This window comes from Mus caroli, chromosome 13 (assembly GCF_900094665.2).
Source record: "Mus caroli chromosome 13, CAROLI_EIJ_v1.1, whole genome shotgun sequence".
In the NCBI taxonomy this organism is placed as follows: Eukaryota; Metazoa; Chordata; class Mammalia; order Rodentia; family Muridae; genus Mus; species Mus caroli.
Genome location: NC_034582.1, coordinates 34,007,851 through 34,025,047, shown reverse-complemented (window position 1 = coordinate 34,025,047; position 17,197 = coordinate 34,007,851). Strand labels below are relative to the sequence as shown.

Sequence of the window (17,197 nt, the reverse complement as noted above, 5' to 3'; positions counted from 1 at the left end):
GACTCAAGTGTTTGAATGTTTGGCACACAGGAAGTAGCACTATTAGAAGGTATGCCCTTAGCCAGGCACTGGTGGTACACGCCTTTAATCCTAGCACTTGGGAGGCAGAGGAAGGCAGATTTCTGAGTTTGAGGCCAGCCTGGTCTACAGAGTGAGTTCCAGGACAGCCAGGGCTACACAGAGAAACCCTGTCTCAAAAACAAAACAAAACAAAAAACGAAAAAAACAAAACCAAAACAAAAACAAAAAGGAGGTATGCCCTTGTTAGAACAGGTATGACTTTGTTGGAGGAAATGTGTCATTGTGGGTGTGGACTTTGAGGGCTCCTAGTGCTCACGCTTTGCCCAGTGTGGCTGACAGTCTCTCCTGGTTGCCCTTGGCCACTCCTCCTCTAGCACCATGCCTGCCTGGACACTGCAATGCTTCCTGATATGATGACAATGGACTGAACCTCAGAACCAGTAAGCCAGCCCCAGTTAAATGTTGTCTTTATAAGTGAGGGACCCCAAGGGATTTTCCAGTCCCACACCCTCCCTACAACTTCCCCCTTCCGCCTGGGGTCTAGGCTAGGCCAAGTTCCATTCTCCATCCACAGGAACATTCTTGAGTAAAAATATTCTCAGAATGTACTGATTGATAGTCACCTGACCCTCTGGAAAGTCTCAGGTAGAGTTCAAATGCGTGTCATGATTGCTATCCAATAGATTTAAAGGTCAATATGCTTAGCCAATAAGTTTCAACTGTAACCTTGCTGATGTGCCCCTAAAAATGATAAAAACTGCTTGTAATAGCCATTTGGGGGTCACCTTCTAGTCACTCGCCTTGAGGGACTGATTGAGGGTTGACCTCATGTGTGGGAAAATAAACCTCCTGCTTTTGCATCTGTCTGGGTCTCACTTGGGGGCGTAGGAAGGGTCTGGGTCTTACATAAGAATAGCCTTGGTTTGGGTGTTTCTTCACAGTAATGCAAACACAAACTAGTCCACACTCATAATCCTTAAAATCCTTGGAAGCTGGTTCACTCCCTGATGACTAAGCATTCGATCTATGAGCCTATGGCCCCACTCTCATTCAAACAACTACATTCCACTCCCCGTACTCCACAGGTTTATAGCCATATTATATATAAAATGCACTTAGTTCAGTTTCAAAAGTTGCCACAGTTTACCATAACCTCAACATTCTTTATAATTCCAAAGCTCAAAGTTTCTGAGACTTATGGTACATAGCTCTAAACCGTAATCTCCTGTATAATCAAAAGGCAGACTGCACCCTTCCAACATACAGTGGGACAGAATGCGCCTTACCCCTCCAAAGGAGAAGAAAGGGGAGCATTGTGAGGAGATCCTGGGACAGAGGAAGACTGATACCCAGCAGGCACTGTGTTCTGCATCTTCACGTCTGTCTTAGTTAGGGTTCCCATTGCTGTGCAGAAACATCATGACCACAGCAACTCTTATAAAGGAAAACATTTAACTGGGGCTGGCTTATAGTTCTGAGGTTTCGTTCATCATCATCATGCTGGGAAGCATGGCAGCGTGCAGGCAGACATGGTGCTGGAGAGGTAGAGTTCTCCATTTGGATCCGCAGGCAACAGGAAGAGAGTGAGACACTGGGCCTGGCTTGAGCATCTGAGACCTCAAAACCCTCAACCAGTGACACACTTCTTCTAACAATGCCACAACTACTCTAACAAGGCCACACCTCCCAAGAGTGTCAGTCCCTATGAGCCTATAAGGTGGTTTTCATTCAAACTACCACAATGTCCAGGGTCAAAGCACTCCTCATATCTGTAACTCCTTCCAGATTTGTTGAATGCAGCATATTTCTCCATCTTGGGCCATTTCCACACCTTATCTGCAACTTTCCTAGCCAGGTATCCCAAGACTTTGGCATCTCCACCATCCTGCAGTCTACACAATTCAGACTTCACCTTCAGAGCGTCTCACAATGGCTTCTCTGGGCCTCCATGCAGGGACACCCCTGACACGGCCCGGCTTTCCTTAACCAAGGAGGGAGAGTCCTCAGCTCCTTCCTTGTATCCTTGACTCTAAAGCTAGGACCGCATAGTGAAGCTGCCAGGTTCTGCACCTTGCTAGGTTGGAACTTGCTCCCCTCACTCAAACATGTGTGCATCAACTTTGGTTTTTTTATTGTTTCCATCACTGTTTAAGCTTTTCTTTAATTTTCTCACAAGTTGAAAGGTTAGCTGCTGTGAGGATCTTGCCTTGAAGTCACCACTCCCTTTACTTCATGTAGCATCAGGCTTTCCTTTAAACTTTGTATCTCTTTGAGCGCCAGACTTGGCTCCAACATCCCAGTGCTCTCTTTCTCCTCAAACAGTATCTTTTGTATTTTTTTTTCCTTGCTCCTTTTCATTATAGATCTGGTTAAGTGTGACTACCAACAATCGCATGACACAGTCAATCCTGGGCTACCTTGAAATCTCTGCCAACAGTATTAATCCAAAGTCTTCAATTTAGGGTTTTTGTTGTTGTTGTTGTTGTTTTAATTTTAGGACAAGGGCACAAGGGAGCTACTACATTCTTTGCTAAAACATCATAAGAATGGTTTCTTAGCCACTCACTAATATTCCTCCCCTCTGAAATTTCTTGATCTGGGCCCCATAGTTCAAATCCCCCTCAGCACTGTTTCCCATGCCTCTACTAGGAAGGTCCATTAAGTTTCACTTATAGCATCCAAAGACTTTTCTAGTCCAAGTCCCAAAGTCTTCCATATTCCCCCAACAAACAGAATAATCAAGCAAGCCTGTCACAGCAATATCTTGGTTCCTGGTACCAGCTTCTGTCTTGGTCACTGTTCTATTTGCCTACGGCCACCATTTTTATTCAAACCACCACATAAGGATTCAACTTGTCTTAGTTAGGGTTTCTATTGTTGTAAAGAGACACCATGAGTTACTATTAACTCTTATAAAGAAAAACATTTAGTTAGGGCTGCCTTACAGGTTCAGAAATTTCGTCCATTATCATTATAGTGAGACTCATGGCCCCAGGCAGGCAGACATGATGCTGAAGGAGCCAAGAGTTTTATATCTGGATCAGCAGGCAGCAAGAAAAAAAAAAAAAAAGAATGCCACTAGGATCTGAAACCTCAAAGCCCACCCCCATTGCCACATTTTCTCTAACAAGGCCACACCTACTCCAACGAGGTCACACCAATAGTGACACTCCCTGTGAGCATATGGAGGCTCATTTTCTTTCTTTTTTTTTGGGGGGGGGGGCAGGTTCGAGACAGGGATTCTCTGTGTATCCCTGGCTGTCCTGGAACTCACTTTGTAGACCAGGCTGGCCTCAAACTCAGAAATCCTCCTGCCTCTGCCTCTACCTCTGGAGTGCTGGGATTAAAGGCATGCACCACCACGCCTGGCTGGGGGCTCATTTTCGTTCAAACAACCACAGATCTCAAGTTCCCTTGCTAGGTCACTGGTCCTTATCCTTATTTTAATTTAAGATTCTTTTATAATTTTCTTATTTGGAGAACTATTTGATGAGTTTGGGAATCAATGCTTTATATTTACAAAACAAATAATCTAAATTTTTCTTCTGTTCTACAATAGTTTTATAAGCATTGCAATGATTCAATCTTTAAGATTCGGATACATTCAGCCAGGCAATGGTGGTGCACGCCTTTAATCCCAGCACTTGGGAAGCAGAGGCAGGCGAATTTCTTCTGAGTTCGAGGCCAGCCTGGTCTACAGAGTGAGTTCTAGGACAGTCAGGGCTACACAGAGAAACCCTGTCTCAGAAAACAAAACAAAAAAACAAACATTCGGATACATTCTTCTGTGAAACTGTCTACACTCAGTGCTCTACAGTGTGCAATCCAAGGGACTACGAATGTGGTTGGCTCCGCCCTTTATTACGAACCGCCCCCTGCCCTGATCTGACTCCGCCCCTTTCGCGCAGGCGCGCTTGCCGTCCTCCCAGCCAATCCTGGGAGACATCTGTGGGGGCCGGACTTCCTGCTCAATCAATGTCCTAGCCGTGCAGGCCCCGCCCCCCTAGGAGCTGGGCCAGAAGATGGCGGCGGCCGCGGAGCTGAGGCTGCTGGAGAAGAGTCTGGGACTGAAGCCGGGGAATAAGTACAGTGCTCAGGGCGACCGGCAGGTGAGGCGCAGCGGTAGGAAAGCGGCAGGGCGGCGGGGTGACCCAGAGCCTACGCGACCCGGCCGGAGCATCGGAATGGACTCTACTCCCCACGTGCGTGCGGGGCGGGCCGCGTGGCTCGGTCTGAACCTCCAGGCAAATGTCACCATCCTCCCCTCCGGGAGCAGAAAGCCAGTTCGCGGAGGCGTGGGCAGAGCCGGGGGTTCAGATCCCTGTAGGCGGCCTTTAGCCGTGCCTGGCCCTTTCATTCAGCGACCGCCTTGCGAGCGGTGGGGGGGGAAGTGGGGCGGGTATGCGGCCGGGGATTCACTTTCCGGCGGCTGGCCGGGCGAGCGGTACGGATTCCTGGAAGCCGCCTGGCGGAGGGAACACGGAATAGGACCCGGCTCATTCTGGAGACACACCGGCTTGGATGTGCATTGTGTAGAGAATTGAGGAAGTTTCCGAGTGTGGGGCTGTGGAATACTTGGTGAAACAGAAGGATCCTGATTTCTTAGGGTGTAGAAAATGAGTCCTTTGTAACTCATCATTTGCCGTGGAAAGATGGTACTAGAGGAAGAATGGTAGTGGGAAACCCACTTAGAGTGTGCCTTGGACGGGATTCCAGATCTAGATGGCTTGTTCCTGTTTGGGCCCAAAGGTTTTGCTTTGTTTTGTTTTGTTTTTTTCCTTTGATACAGGTTAAATGCCTAAATCGTAGCAGTATTGTGGGGTTCACACTAACTTAATGTGGCACCTGGAAAGGTTAAATGACTTGCCTGCCGTAGGCTGCGAAGGCCAGCCTCCCCAGAGGTGATGTGCTCTGTCCTCAGCCCAATTTCCTTTGCACACCCTCTTTTTGGCTTAGGAAAACATTGCCGAGACATGAGAGACAGTCTTGCTTTCAAGGCACGAGGGACAGTCACTAGCAATTAAGGGCCCAATAGGACAAGTGACAGGGGAGGAATACATTGAGGAGTGGCACAGAGGAGGTGGGATTTAAGCTTCAGTGAGAAGCTGGTGTTCAAGAGATTAGACTTGGAAGGATGAAGAAAACCAGTGAATTACAATGTAAGTTTAGGTCCAGTAAGCCACCCAAAACAGAGTAGTGCAATACAGAGTAAACCAAGTTCAGTCTTAGACCAAGTTCAGTTTGAAGTTCAGAGTTGGCTTTTAGTGCCTTGTGTAATTGAAACGTTTCACAGTGAGTCCCAGTTGAAAGTTTCTGGTTTTCTGTGAGTACAGACAAAGACTAGAGATGAAATCACCGTGTTTCCTTAGTTCAAAACTAACCACAGTACACCAGCAGTTAAGATGTGCTCAGCGAGATTCCCAGTAATAATGACAAGGAACAGTCTAAGGATCCAACTGTAGGAGGAAGGTCCATTAAATTACGGTACACCAGTAAATGCGTAAGTTACTTATCCACCCGTTAGTAGCTCACACCTGGACTTGGGGAGCTGAGGAAGGTGGATCACCAAGAGTTCTAGGCCAGCCTGGGCTAGGGACTTAGAACCTGCCCCCTCACCACCACCACCACCAACAACAACCACCCACCCCCACCCCTGCCAAAAGTGATTGCTTTGAAGGCTACGGAATCCCAAAATTGTTATGAAAATAATGTTTCTGATAATTAAACATGCATTAAGAATTGTGCATGTTAGATTATATACACCTATATATAACGTTTCAGTGTTATATAAATCGTTAAGAACTGCCATGTGGGTGCTGAGACTTGAACCCAGGTCCTCTGGAAGAGCAGCTAGTGCTCCTAACCTCCCAGCCATCTCTGTTCTCCCCAGGTTTGGTTGGGTGGTTTGGGTTTGGTTTGGAGGTGCTAGCTTTGGTTTGGTTTTGGAGACAGGGTCTCACTAAGTAGCTCTGGCTGTCCTGGAACTCACTGTGTACATCAGTCCTTGTCATTTTGAGAGACCTGAGTAAGTCTGACCTCATGAAGAGGTGATAAACATTGCTTACAGCTGGAAATACCTGGTTGCTGGTACAAGTGTCTCAGCCTGGCCACTCCCCTGTTGTGGTAGAGATGAATAAAGAGTATTGGTATAAGAGACAAGCCAGGTGCTGAGCCACTGCTACAAATAGTCTCCTCAGACCTCTGGAGACTTTGCTTAAGTAAGAAGTAAACTGTTCTAGGGCAAGGGATGTAGCACAGTGCAAGGCTTGGGTTTTATCCCCCAAATAAAGTATTGTGGTTTCTGATTTTCCTCATTGAGTACTCAGCAGTCGTGAATTACTGTGTAATGTTTGGTCAGTTTTTGTAGGTGTTACTGCAAGCTACGTCACCCAGCAAGCTGTTAAGTTACAGACCCTATGACTACTGCTGTCCTAGTTTTCATTATATATAATTTAGTATCATGAGAGGATTTTAGTGCTTACTTCCAGTTGACAATCATGGTGGTCTCTGTTTTTGTTTTTTAAGATTCCAGTTCTACAGACAAACAATGGCCCGAGTCTAATGGGATTGAGTACCATCGCGACCCATCTAGTCAAGCAAGCCAGTAAGGAGCACTTGCTGGGGAGCACTGCAGAAGAAAAGGCAATGGTTCAGCAGTGGTTAGAGTTCAGGGTCACTCGAGTAGATGGACACTCCAGTAAAGAAGACACCCAGACTCTGCTAAAGGTATCTTGACTGTCTCTTTAGGCTGTGCTGCAGGACACAGGAAGCAGAAGGCCTTCCCTCAGGGTCTTCATATGGTGGCCTTCTTCCCCATTCCCCAAAGTGTTTAAAATATATACATACTTGTACATATACGCATTATGTGTGTATATATTTATATACAGATAGTGTATATGTATGTATCAAAACCCAATAAATCGAAATCTTTTATGTTGTAAAAAAATTAACATGAGCATGGTGTGTGTGTGTGCCAACCTCAGGGGTCTCTACTTTCTCCACCTTGTTTGGTTGAGACTAGTTCTTTACTAAACCCAGAGCTCACTGATAGCCAGAGAGGTTGACCAGTGAGGTCTGGGGTGCACCTGTCTCAGCACTAGGGTTACAAGCATGCACCACTGGGCCCGGCTTTTATGTGGATGCTGGGGTCTCACCTCAGGTCCTCATGCCTTTGTGCAGGCACTCACCCTACTGAGCCATCCCCAGCCAGAGTGAGCATGGTTTATACAGTGCAGGAACAAAAACATTGCACTCTGACATGGCCAAAGATGGCACTTGGAATGTTGTTTCTCTTGGAGACATCTCATTTGTGATTTTTGAATGAATCTTTGTTATTAGCAATCTTTTGTTTCCAAAAGGTCTCCTCACAATTTCTCCCCGCCAACCCTCCTGCCTCATCCTCCTCCCAAGTTCTGGGATTACTTATGTGAGTCACCACATCCAACTTGAAGATTAGGTTTATGAAATTAAGTCTCAGTATGTTTCTTTTGGGTGGCTTCTGGGTGTTTTAAGTCATAGGCCACAACAGCTTCATTGTCATTGTTTCTAAATCAAAGCACTTTTCTTCTCTAGGATCTTAATTCCTATCTGGAAGATAAAGTCTACCTTGCAGGACATAACATCACCCTGGCGGACATCCTGCTGTACTACGGCCTCCACCGCTTTATAGTGAGTATTTAGGCGCTAGTAGGGTTGTTCTCTGTAGTAGTCAGGATCACTTTTTTTAATGTTGTGAATTTTAATCATCCATATCAAAAGTTGAAAGTTATTTTAAAACAAGGCCCTGTAGGCAGCACTTGCCACAGTCTGCTCTTGGCTGCTGCATTTTCCCTTTTGCTTCTGTTCTTCCTCCACAGCTACTGCCTCTGGTTCTGTCGTCATCCCCTCCACCCCAGAACCCCATCTTCTGTGCACCTTCCTGCCCGTGCTCTCGAGTCAAGCGTCTTGATTGCTAATCGTAACCTAATTTGATGACTCTGGTTTACTTACATCTTCCGCCGCCTCCCTTCAGCTTCTTGCTGTGCTGGAGAGTCACCGCCATGTTAAATGTCTTCATTTTTGTGTGCAAAGAGCTCTGGTTTAGAAATTGTATGAGTGTAGGTTGCTAGCCTTAGGAAGTTTTCCCTCCGATTGCAGCTAGGCTTACTTAGTCGACTCTCCTTCCTCTCTAGATCCTTATCTGTCTGACTTGGTTAGAGCCTTTCTCCTTCACAGTCTTCCTCTTCATTAACTGAATTCTTTCCTCTTCAGCCCACCTGTTTATAAATCCTTACCCACCTCCTCTCCCATTTCAGGTCTTAGGTGGTGTAATGTAAGAAATGTAAATGCTGCTTTCATTTCCTCAGATGAAGTGATGAGGTGAGAGCCATTCCCAAGATTTACAAAGACATGGCTTGGGCTGAGCCCAGAGCATTGTTATTCTCTCTATGCCTAGACCTGGAAGCGTCTAGGCTCCATCCAGTCTAATATTCTGCATGCGTGGACCTTGAAGGCTTCAGCTCCCAGCCTCTGTCTACTAACCTAGACCTAGAATGTGCCAGCCTCAGAGACTTAACTGCTAATAAACTCATCCTTTCTAGCTCTTTCTGAACTCTGGCTGGCTGGTCCACTTAGCTGTTCTGGCACAGACTCCTCTCCAAGCTGACTGATTCAAATTAGATTCTTTCTGCTTCTGACTAAGTTGCTCAGCTTGACCTTAGATTAAGTATAACTATATGTTTAATCTTCTGGTACCTTCTCATTCTCTGGCTCATTCTGGCTTCACCTGCTGCCTGTCTATAAAACTGTACTGGTAAATTCTCTCTCTCTCTCTCTCTCTCTCTCTCTCTCTCTCTCTCTCTCTCTCTGTGTGTGTGTGTGTGTGTGTGTTTCTGTACTGCCTCTTAAGTCACCTCTCTTCCACTGCTGTTCTCTTAAGTAGTTTCTCTTTCCTCTGCTGTTCTGTGGAGAGCTGGCATATCCTATAGACCCAGAAGGTCTTTGGATGTGATCTCTTGCCAGAGCAGCCATGTTGCTGGATTAGAATTCCTCTACAAGAAGGGAATGATCCAGAGCCTCCTGCTCATGCCCACTAGTCTGTATTTGAGAGGGACATAAAAGGAGTATTAACCTTTATTTTCAAGGAACTACAAATCTCATTGGATAGGCTGCTCTACATAAAAATATCAAATTAGAGAAAACAACCAAGTACTGATTTGTGATCAGAATATAATTTGATCACTTAAAGGGTCAGGTGATGCCAGATAAAGACTCATGACAATTATGTACAGAATACGATTGCCCTTGATTAGCCAAAGAATCTGTCATTGTTATATAAAGTTTTTCTATCAGCTGCCAATATTTCTAACATGTAGATTGGCCATATCTATCGTTCCTCATCAAAAAGCAGCATGTCTGCTGTAAAAGAAAGCTGTGCATCGCCCTGCAGTACAGTGGAATGGAGGAAGGAGGTGGATGGTCCTGAGTTGGAAGACTCAGGACTCATTGCACAAAGCCAAGGAATGTGGAAGTGGGTGTCTTATTCCTTAGCCCCTCCTGGCTTATCCAAGCACAAGCTTGTGGGATTAGCAGTATTCAGTATCCTGTGCTGCGTCTGTTCCTGTTTGCACCTACAGTGGTGTAGTCGTTAGTTCTGTTCTTCAGTGTATTTACGTATGGAGAAAACTTCATCGGAGCTGAAACACGAATCACAGCAGCCTCTTTTCATTCCGTCCTAGGTCACTCTGTCTTAGTAGCTTTGTGAACTTAGAATGATGACGTGGCACGGCTTACCTCATTTCAAAACCAAAAAAGCCTCCAAGGTCAAGAGGATTTGCTGCTAAGGTATCTGAGCTTCTCTCCTGGTGGCAAATGTACTATCTGTGAGCTTGGGGAGCCTGACTTGACCTGGATGAGGCTGCGGCAGACATATTTGGTGTTACTACTGAAAGCTTAGTGCTGGCAGAAGTGTGAGGCGACTGAGCTGGTGATGGTCTGCAGGGCACTAGGCTTCCTGTCGTTAAGAAGGAAAAATTCTTCTAATTCAAACCAAGGTGTTAGAAAGTGAATGGAACTCTTATGTGTTTGTATTTTCCTCTGCTGGCTCAATGCAGATCATGGGAGAACTTATGCAACATTTCTCTTCCATAGTAGTGAATACAGTCATAATTCTATAGTGCAAAATACTCCTAGCTCTAGCTGCATTTATTCAACTATGAGTCACAAAACTTGGAAGGCCTTGGCTTTCAGGAAACTTAAAACTGTTTTTCTCATTTCTGAATATTAAGATCGGGGCTTTCTTAGTACCCATTTATATCTACTTATATTGTCGATTCTGGAATATGTGCCTTCTATACCTGTAGTGACTGTTATGATTAAAATTATTATATATATTTTTTGGAGATGATTTCTCTGTGTAGTCCTGGATGTCCTAGAACTTGCTCTGTGGACAGGCTGGCCTTGAGCCCAGAGACCTGCCTGCTTCCCAAGTGCTGAAATTAAAGACATGTACACCATCACCTGGCTTATGGTGATCATTTTTAAAGCAACATTGACTAGAATAATTCCTAAATTTCTTTGACTGTTGCTTTGGATTATTTAAGTCAAAGTGTTTGTCTTCTCCCAATCAAAGAACAGGCAAGGTATCCACAGGTAGAAAAACCTTCTTGCGGAGTAGGCCCCATTAATTAAAACTTTCCAGGTGACAAGGTTACAGCATGGCCTTAAGAGATATCTTTGTTGATTGGATCTGGGTAAACTGAGAAAGGTGTTTGTTCGATAGTAGGCTTGTGCACAGATGTGAGGTCTGGCTTGGCCACCTGCTTGTGTGTTTTTCAGCTTTTCCAGCCTTGATCGATTCAGCAGTGTATTGATGTTCCCCAATCCTGCATCTCTTCACTCACCTTCTGATGTTGTTAAATCCTTACTCTGATCAGCACAGGAACCTTTGGGTTCCTATTGGAAGCCCAGTGTTACAGCAGTGGCTAGGAGGTTCTGAGATCAGGTCTACAGTGCTCATTATTGTTTGTATTGATCCCAGCACTAGTGGCCAATGATAGCTTTCCCGGTGAGTCCATGAGAGACTGCCTTGAGAGTGTTGGAATCCTTTTTAATGCTGTGGCTGGCCCATAAGATCGTTGTGAGCTGAAATACATTTGTTGCGCCTGGAGCACCAGTGGAACATGGAGTCTTTGAGAAGGAAAGGAGAGGGAAAGAGACAGCTATGCAACAGCCCCAGGAACACTGACAGTCCTGGTTGTCCTGAGACCGCCTAGAAGGCAGCACTAGTGCCAGGCTGCAGAGTAGACTGAGTGTGGCCTACACGTCTTACTGGAAAATAAGCAAGTCAGAATGTTACCTGTTTGCCTTTAAGGTTCCTACTGAATTCCAACATAAACACAAGTGAGTTAAGTAGGAGAATGGGCCGGCCCCACCAGACAGACACTGTTGTCTAGACCTGAGAAGCAGGAAGCAGCGTTTGTGATATCTTCCTCCTGGGAAAAAAAGGAAAGTGACTAGGAGGGGATGTTGGAAAGGCAGCCTTATAAATGTCATCACGTCAGAACTATTTCTCAGAAGAGTTTGGTACAGAGAAGTAGCTTTTGCTTCGTTTATGGACAGTAACTTTATGTGCAAAATGCTTACCAAAAGAATAAACAACCTAAGTCATGTGCCAAGCTCAGTCACCATTTTCTTAGACAGAGGCCTAACTTGTCAGAGGACATTAGCTTGAGTCAACTGAGAATATTACGCAATAGACCACGATCCAAACATTGTTGGATTAATTTGAAAACTATTAGGAGATTAGAAGCTATGAGAATAAAAATTATTTTATCCTTAGGTTGGACTGTAGTCCTTAGAGAATACAAGTGTGAAGTGTGTAGATTGGAGAATATTTATTTCGGTTTATATCTTCAGTTCTTATTCTTTTAAATAACAGGCCAGGTAGCAACAAATGCTAATTCTGTATGTTAGCAAATGTTTCACAATATAGATATTTTATACATACATACATACATACATACATATATATATATGCACACACACACTCACACCTCCTTTTCACCTGTTTCAGTGCGCAGGCTGAAGACAAATAATTAATTCCTACCTAGTTCCTCCTGAAAAATAACTCCAGGGAAATTGTTAAGTTGTCAAGTATTGTTGTAATGAAATAGTTCTAAATTCTAAGAGAGTCATTGTTAATTCTTTCATTTTAGAGTTGGTTCTGGGAAGGGAACCTGGGCTAGCTATAGGAGTGCATTCTGCTACTAAGGAGCTACACCCCATCCCTAAACTTTTTGTTTGTTTGTTTTTTACGAGACAGGGTTTCTCTGTGTAGCCCTGGCTGTCCTGGAACTCACTCTGTAGACCAGGCTGGCCTCTAACTCAGAAATCCACCTGCCTCTGCCTTCCAAGTGCTGGGATTAAAGGCAAAAGTTTGCATTTAGGGGGCTTAGAGGCAACTCATTGGACAACACTGGCCCGCCATGTCAAGACCCATGTTCAGCCCTTACACCAACCAAACAACAGCAAAAAGAGCAAACAAGAACTCAAGCTTCTCTTGAAGTCTTTGGTTATATTTATAATATATTGGTAGATTAAAAAAATAAAATTATTTCATTTACAAAGTGTTTTCTGAGTGCAGACTAAGTCCCACAAGTGACTACTTTATCTTTTCTAGGTATTAGATGCTATTATTTCAAACCTAAAAATCAGGAATGTATGGGCTGGAGAGATGGCTCAGTGGTTAAGAGCATTGACTGTTCTTCCAGAGGTCCTGAGTTCAATTCCCAGCAACCACTTGGTGGCTCGCAACCATCTGTAATGGGATCTGGTGCCATCTTCTGGTGTGTCTGAAGACAGCTACAGTGTACTCATGTACATAAAACAAATACTTCTTTTTTTAAAAATTGTCTTTACACTAAAAAAGACTTTCTTGCTCCATCTTCTTGAGTAATACTTGGGGATTATAATCTCCATGTGTTGAATTTGTTCCATTAATGTAGACAAGTGATAGGTCTTTCTGACAACTAGTCACAGACCTACTCCTCTTGAAACAAGGTCAGTTCGGTTTTATTGTTTGCTGTATCGGCCTGGGTGCTGGACTCTGGTGTGTGAAGCTCACATGCATATGTAGCACAGCAATGAGACTTTGCTCAACTTAAGTCAAATAAGTTCACAAATACAATGTTTGCGCATTTGTTATTTGTGTTCTGTGTTCTGGAAGTTACTGCACACTAATTTGCCCTTCACTTGCTAGGTCCTGTGACTTGGCAGGTCTCCTGCCTATAGGCACACTTACACGGCCTTGGGATATCACCTTGCTAAAGCCTGCAGGCATGCAGACCTCCTTGCCCTGTGGGACTTGTAGGGCCCAAGCTGGTTTTGTTTTTATTTTCTTTGTGTTATAGAGACTTGAATGTCCTTTCAGTAAATGTTGAATTAAGCACAGGTGAAGGGTCTAAACCATAATTCTTTGCATGGCTTCCTCTTTACTGAACTACTTAATCCTAAAGTTTGCCTTAGGGAAAGTCTTGAGTCACCACCTACTTTGGAATCTGATCCCAAGGGCATAAGTGCCTCTCCCTTTGAGTGGAGATACTGAGTGTTGGGAGTCACTGCTGTGATTTTTACTGCTCACAGAGTGAGGTGTGCTGTGCATTTAATCAGCCGTTCTTCCAACCATGTGACACTAGACAGAGCCTTTCTCTTAAACTGTAAGCTCTAAGCAGAGCACTGCTTGAGGGTGGTGGCTCCCTTTGAGTTTAAGGAGAGCAGCAGTTGTCTGCTTCTTTCTCTCGTTGTCTGTGTCTCCCTCTCTATATATATACATAACTTTTCTATTATTAACATACTGTTCCCTTGTTAAGTATGTTAGATGTCAAAAATACTTCATTTTGGAGGTTTACTAAAGAGGAAGAATCAATCATATCTTAGTCTTTTGAAAACTCTTATCTCTCCTTTTCTTTTTTCAGTAAAGTGAAAACCTCTTTGGGCCTTTAAGTTTTGTATTAATGTCAGTTTTCATATTTATGGAAAGTTTGGTATTTTCTTAGAAAGCGCATCTGGTTCTGAACTGCACATTAAAATATTAAGCAAATATATTGCTATCACAACCGTCTGCAGCTTTCACTTCAGTACAAATATGTTGGCTTTGAAGACTCGGGAATTGGGTGTTTTTCAGTTTCTGTCAGTCACCTCCTAGTGCTGACGGCTCTGCTCATGTACAGTGAATATTATATGTTGTGTTTTTAATCTCTGCTTAGGTTGACCTGACAGTTCAAGAAAAGGAGAAATATCTTAATGTGTCTCGCTGGTTTTGTCACATTCAACATTACCCAGACATCAGGCAACATCTGTCCAGTGTTGTCTTCATCAAGAACAGACTCTATGCTAACTCCCACTAGAAGCCCCCGCTGTGCAGCAGCCAGAAGTGTAATGGAAAATGGATCTTGGACCATGGTACTAATGTAAATTAATATGGCGTCATTGTTTTTGTTAATGTTGGTAGAATTTTTAAAGTGTAAGCTCAAGTCTAAATGTTTTATTTGTCCTGTAGTTGATTGAGGCTTCGTAATATTTTAATGTAAAAATCAGCTGTTATCCAAACAAATCAGGATCAAATTATAAATCTTGTTTTTATGAACAAAGTTGATTTTGGTAACAGTTGCAAATCAGTGGCTCAACTTTAAAAAAAAAAAAGCCCCTGTTGATGTCACATCTGGCTGTTTACTTTTTTCGTGTTTTTAAAATTTATTTTTCTCTTAGATATTTATTGTAGTTTATTTACTAAAACCTATGACAAATTATGTTGAGGAATCAGAAAGGGAAGTTAGATATATTTGTTCTCAAAATATTTATGTGAGCTAGTAAATGTGGTTTTAAAAATCAACTTTTGTTTGTTATCTTTCCTGTAGTCAGTATCTACTGAGGTGAACCAAATCACTGAGCGCCCCACCCCCACCACCAGGGAGTTAAATGCATTCCTCTTAAGCTAATGCTGCCTTTTTCTTGTTGGCCAGATTGAAAAATGTAGTGACACTAGAAACTGGGCTTTATTCACCATTTCATCTCAACCAAAAGCCAGCGCGCACTAAAAGAGTCTGCCGATGCAGTGCCAAGAAGAACAGGGACGCTGTTAACCATGGCTCTGTTCTTGCTGTGACTCGCTCTCATTGGTTTAATACTGACAGGTGATTGAGAGGTAGACAGCTCATCTTCCCAAATAAGAGAGGAGGACTCAGGTCTATTATGGCCTTATGTGTTTGTAACCCAGCCATAGTATGGCTGAGTGAGAACAGACCACTCCAAGGCCAGCCTAGCCTACACAGGGAAACTTGAATTTAAGAAAACAGTGTAGGGCCAGGGTGTAACTCAATGAGAGAGTGCTTGCCTAGCACGCACTAGGTCCTGTGTTCAGTCCCCGGCACTGGGAGAGGCAGAGAAGGGAGAGTGTCCTAGGTGGTATGATTCAGAGTTCCAGGGAGAGAGAAGATTTGGAAATATTCAGCTCTTGGGATGAGTCCTCTTTTTGTCATTGAGCTCATGATTTTTGAGCACAGCAAAACGTCACTTCTAAACATGACTGCATTGAGTCGGAATGAGGAGAGCGCCTTTACCCTGGGTTAGTGATGACCCTGGCTAAGTTGATGGAGCTGATGAGGTTCCTCCCAGAGGTCGCTGGTCTTGTTTCACTTTTGATGGTAATCATAAAAACTACATGTTGGTCCTCCCCACCTGCCATCCTTGAGATGCCAGCCTGATCAGCATGTGAATCCTCTGGCATAAGACAAAAGGCAGCAAACATCATCTAATCATGGGGAAAAAATGAATTCACATCACCATCTTTATGCTCCAGTCCTTGTTTCCTTCAAGATGTTGAACAAGAGACATACCTTTGTGCTTACTTTACGTCTGAGACAGACGTCTGTGAGATGCTTGGAAAACTGCGACCACTCAGATGTGTGCTGTTTTGAGAAGTGGATGCCTCTTTCCCACCCTTTCTGTCTCTAATGCCCCCAGATCCGTTTGCTGACTGCTGAGTGTCTGCCGCAGGTGTATTGTATTTAACACTTGCCGTGGTTAGGGTTCTCGATCTGATCACAACATACAGCACACTCTTACACACTCTTGGCTTCAGAGACTATAACAGTCTGGGACCAGGCTCCTGGGGCAGGGCACACAACGTGTTCTTTTGGGGGCTTCCTGGCCCCACCATTCTCTGGAAGTAAATGCTAAGTATTACGTAGAACCGCCTACTGTGTTCTGGGCCCTGTACTGGCATCTTCATGTTAACTCATACTGACTCGCAAAGCAAGGAGGGCAGACTCTGCCACATGCTAGACAATACCTCCGGTGGAAATGTAATAAATGAGAATTGTATGACCTTTCCGGGTTGGTGACAACCTATCCACCATATTGCTCACTGATTCTCCTGCCCTGGTGTTTTTCACACCTCCATTCCACACGCAAACTTTGCAGGAAAGCTTTGCACTTGGGTCAGGACCCCATGACTTTTATTCAGTCATTAGAGCAAATGCTAGTTTAAAATAAGGAAGCGATACCCCAAAAAGGCCATTTGCTCATAGACATAATTGCAGGAAATCATTCATTATGAGCCGAATTCCCTGCTGAATACCTCATCCAGTAAATGGATTATTTCAGTAAGGTTTCGACAGACAGCTGCCTCCCACCCTCTATCGGCAGGCAGATACATGCTAAGAAGGCCCACCTGGTGACTGAAGCCACAGATCGCACCAAATTCTGCATCTATGCTTTTCTCTATATGTGCACGCGTTTGATGAAAATTATAAATTAGATAAAACCAATAAAATGATAGAGTAAGGTTGAACCATTACAGCAATGTCTTTCTGACACAACAGTTAATCTGGCAGTCAGCATAGTTACCAACTGGTGGGTGGGTAGAATATACGATGTGGCTACACTGGACAAAGGTAACTGGCAAGGGCAGGTAGGGCAGCAGAAGTTCAACTGCTGCTCCAGTTTACTCACAGTGTAACGGGTGAGTTGTTTATTCATGGTGTAACAAGTGAATTGTTTATTTCTTTGGATTTTGACTTATACTTTTGGAGTATACTTGATAGTGGGTAACTGCAACAGTAGAAAGTGAAATCTTCCATGATGTGAGACTGCTTTATATGGGAATTTTTACTTTTTACTCCTGATGTCACCTCTGTAT

At 44.0% G+C, this 17,197-nt stretch overlaps 1 protein-coding gene across 2 annotated transcripts; it reads left to right on the top strand.

The window, feature by feature from the left end:
• The first annotated feature begins 3,992 nt into the window (after positions 1-3,992).
• Eef1e1 (eukaryotic translation elongation factor 1 epsilon 1) lies at positions 3,993-14,890 on the top strand. 2 transcript variants are annotated; one of them, XM_021180684.2, is made up of 4 exons: positions 3,993-4,130; positions 6,547-6,747; positions 7,594-7,689; positions 9,738-9,898. In XM_021180684.2, exons 1-4 carry the CDS (start codon positions 4,044-4,046, stop codon positions 9,750-9,752), a joined length of 399 nt encoding a protein of 132 aa, XP_021036343.1. In that variant the 5' UTR covers positions 3,993-4,043; the 3' UTR covers positions 9,753-9,898. The 2 variants fall into 2 exon arrangements, with proteins under 2 accessions (XP_021036343.1, XP_021036342.1); XM_021180683.2 differs by lacking the exon at positions 9,738-9,898 and adding an exon at positions 14,265-14,890 and having other exon boundaries at positions 3,995-4,130.
• The last annotated feature ends 2,307 nt before the right edge of the window (positions 14,891-17,197 follow it).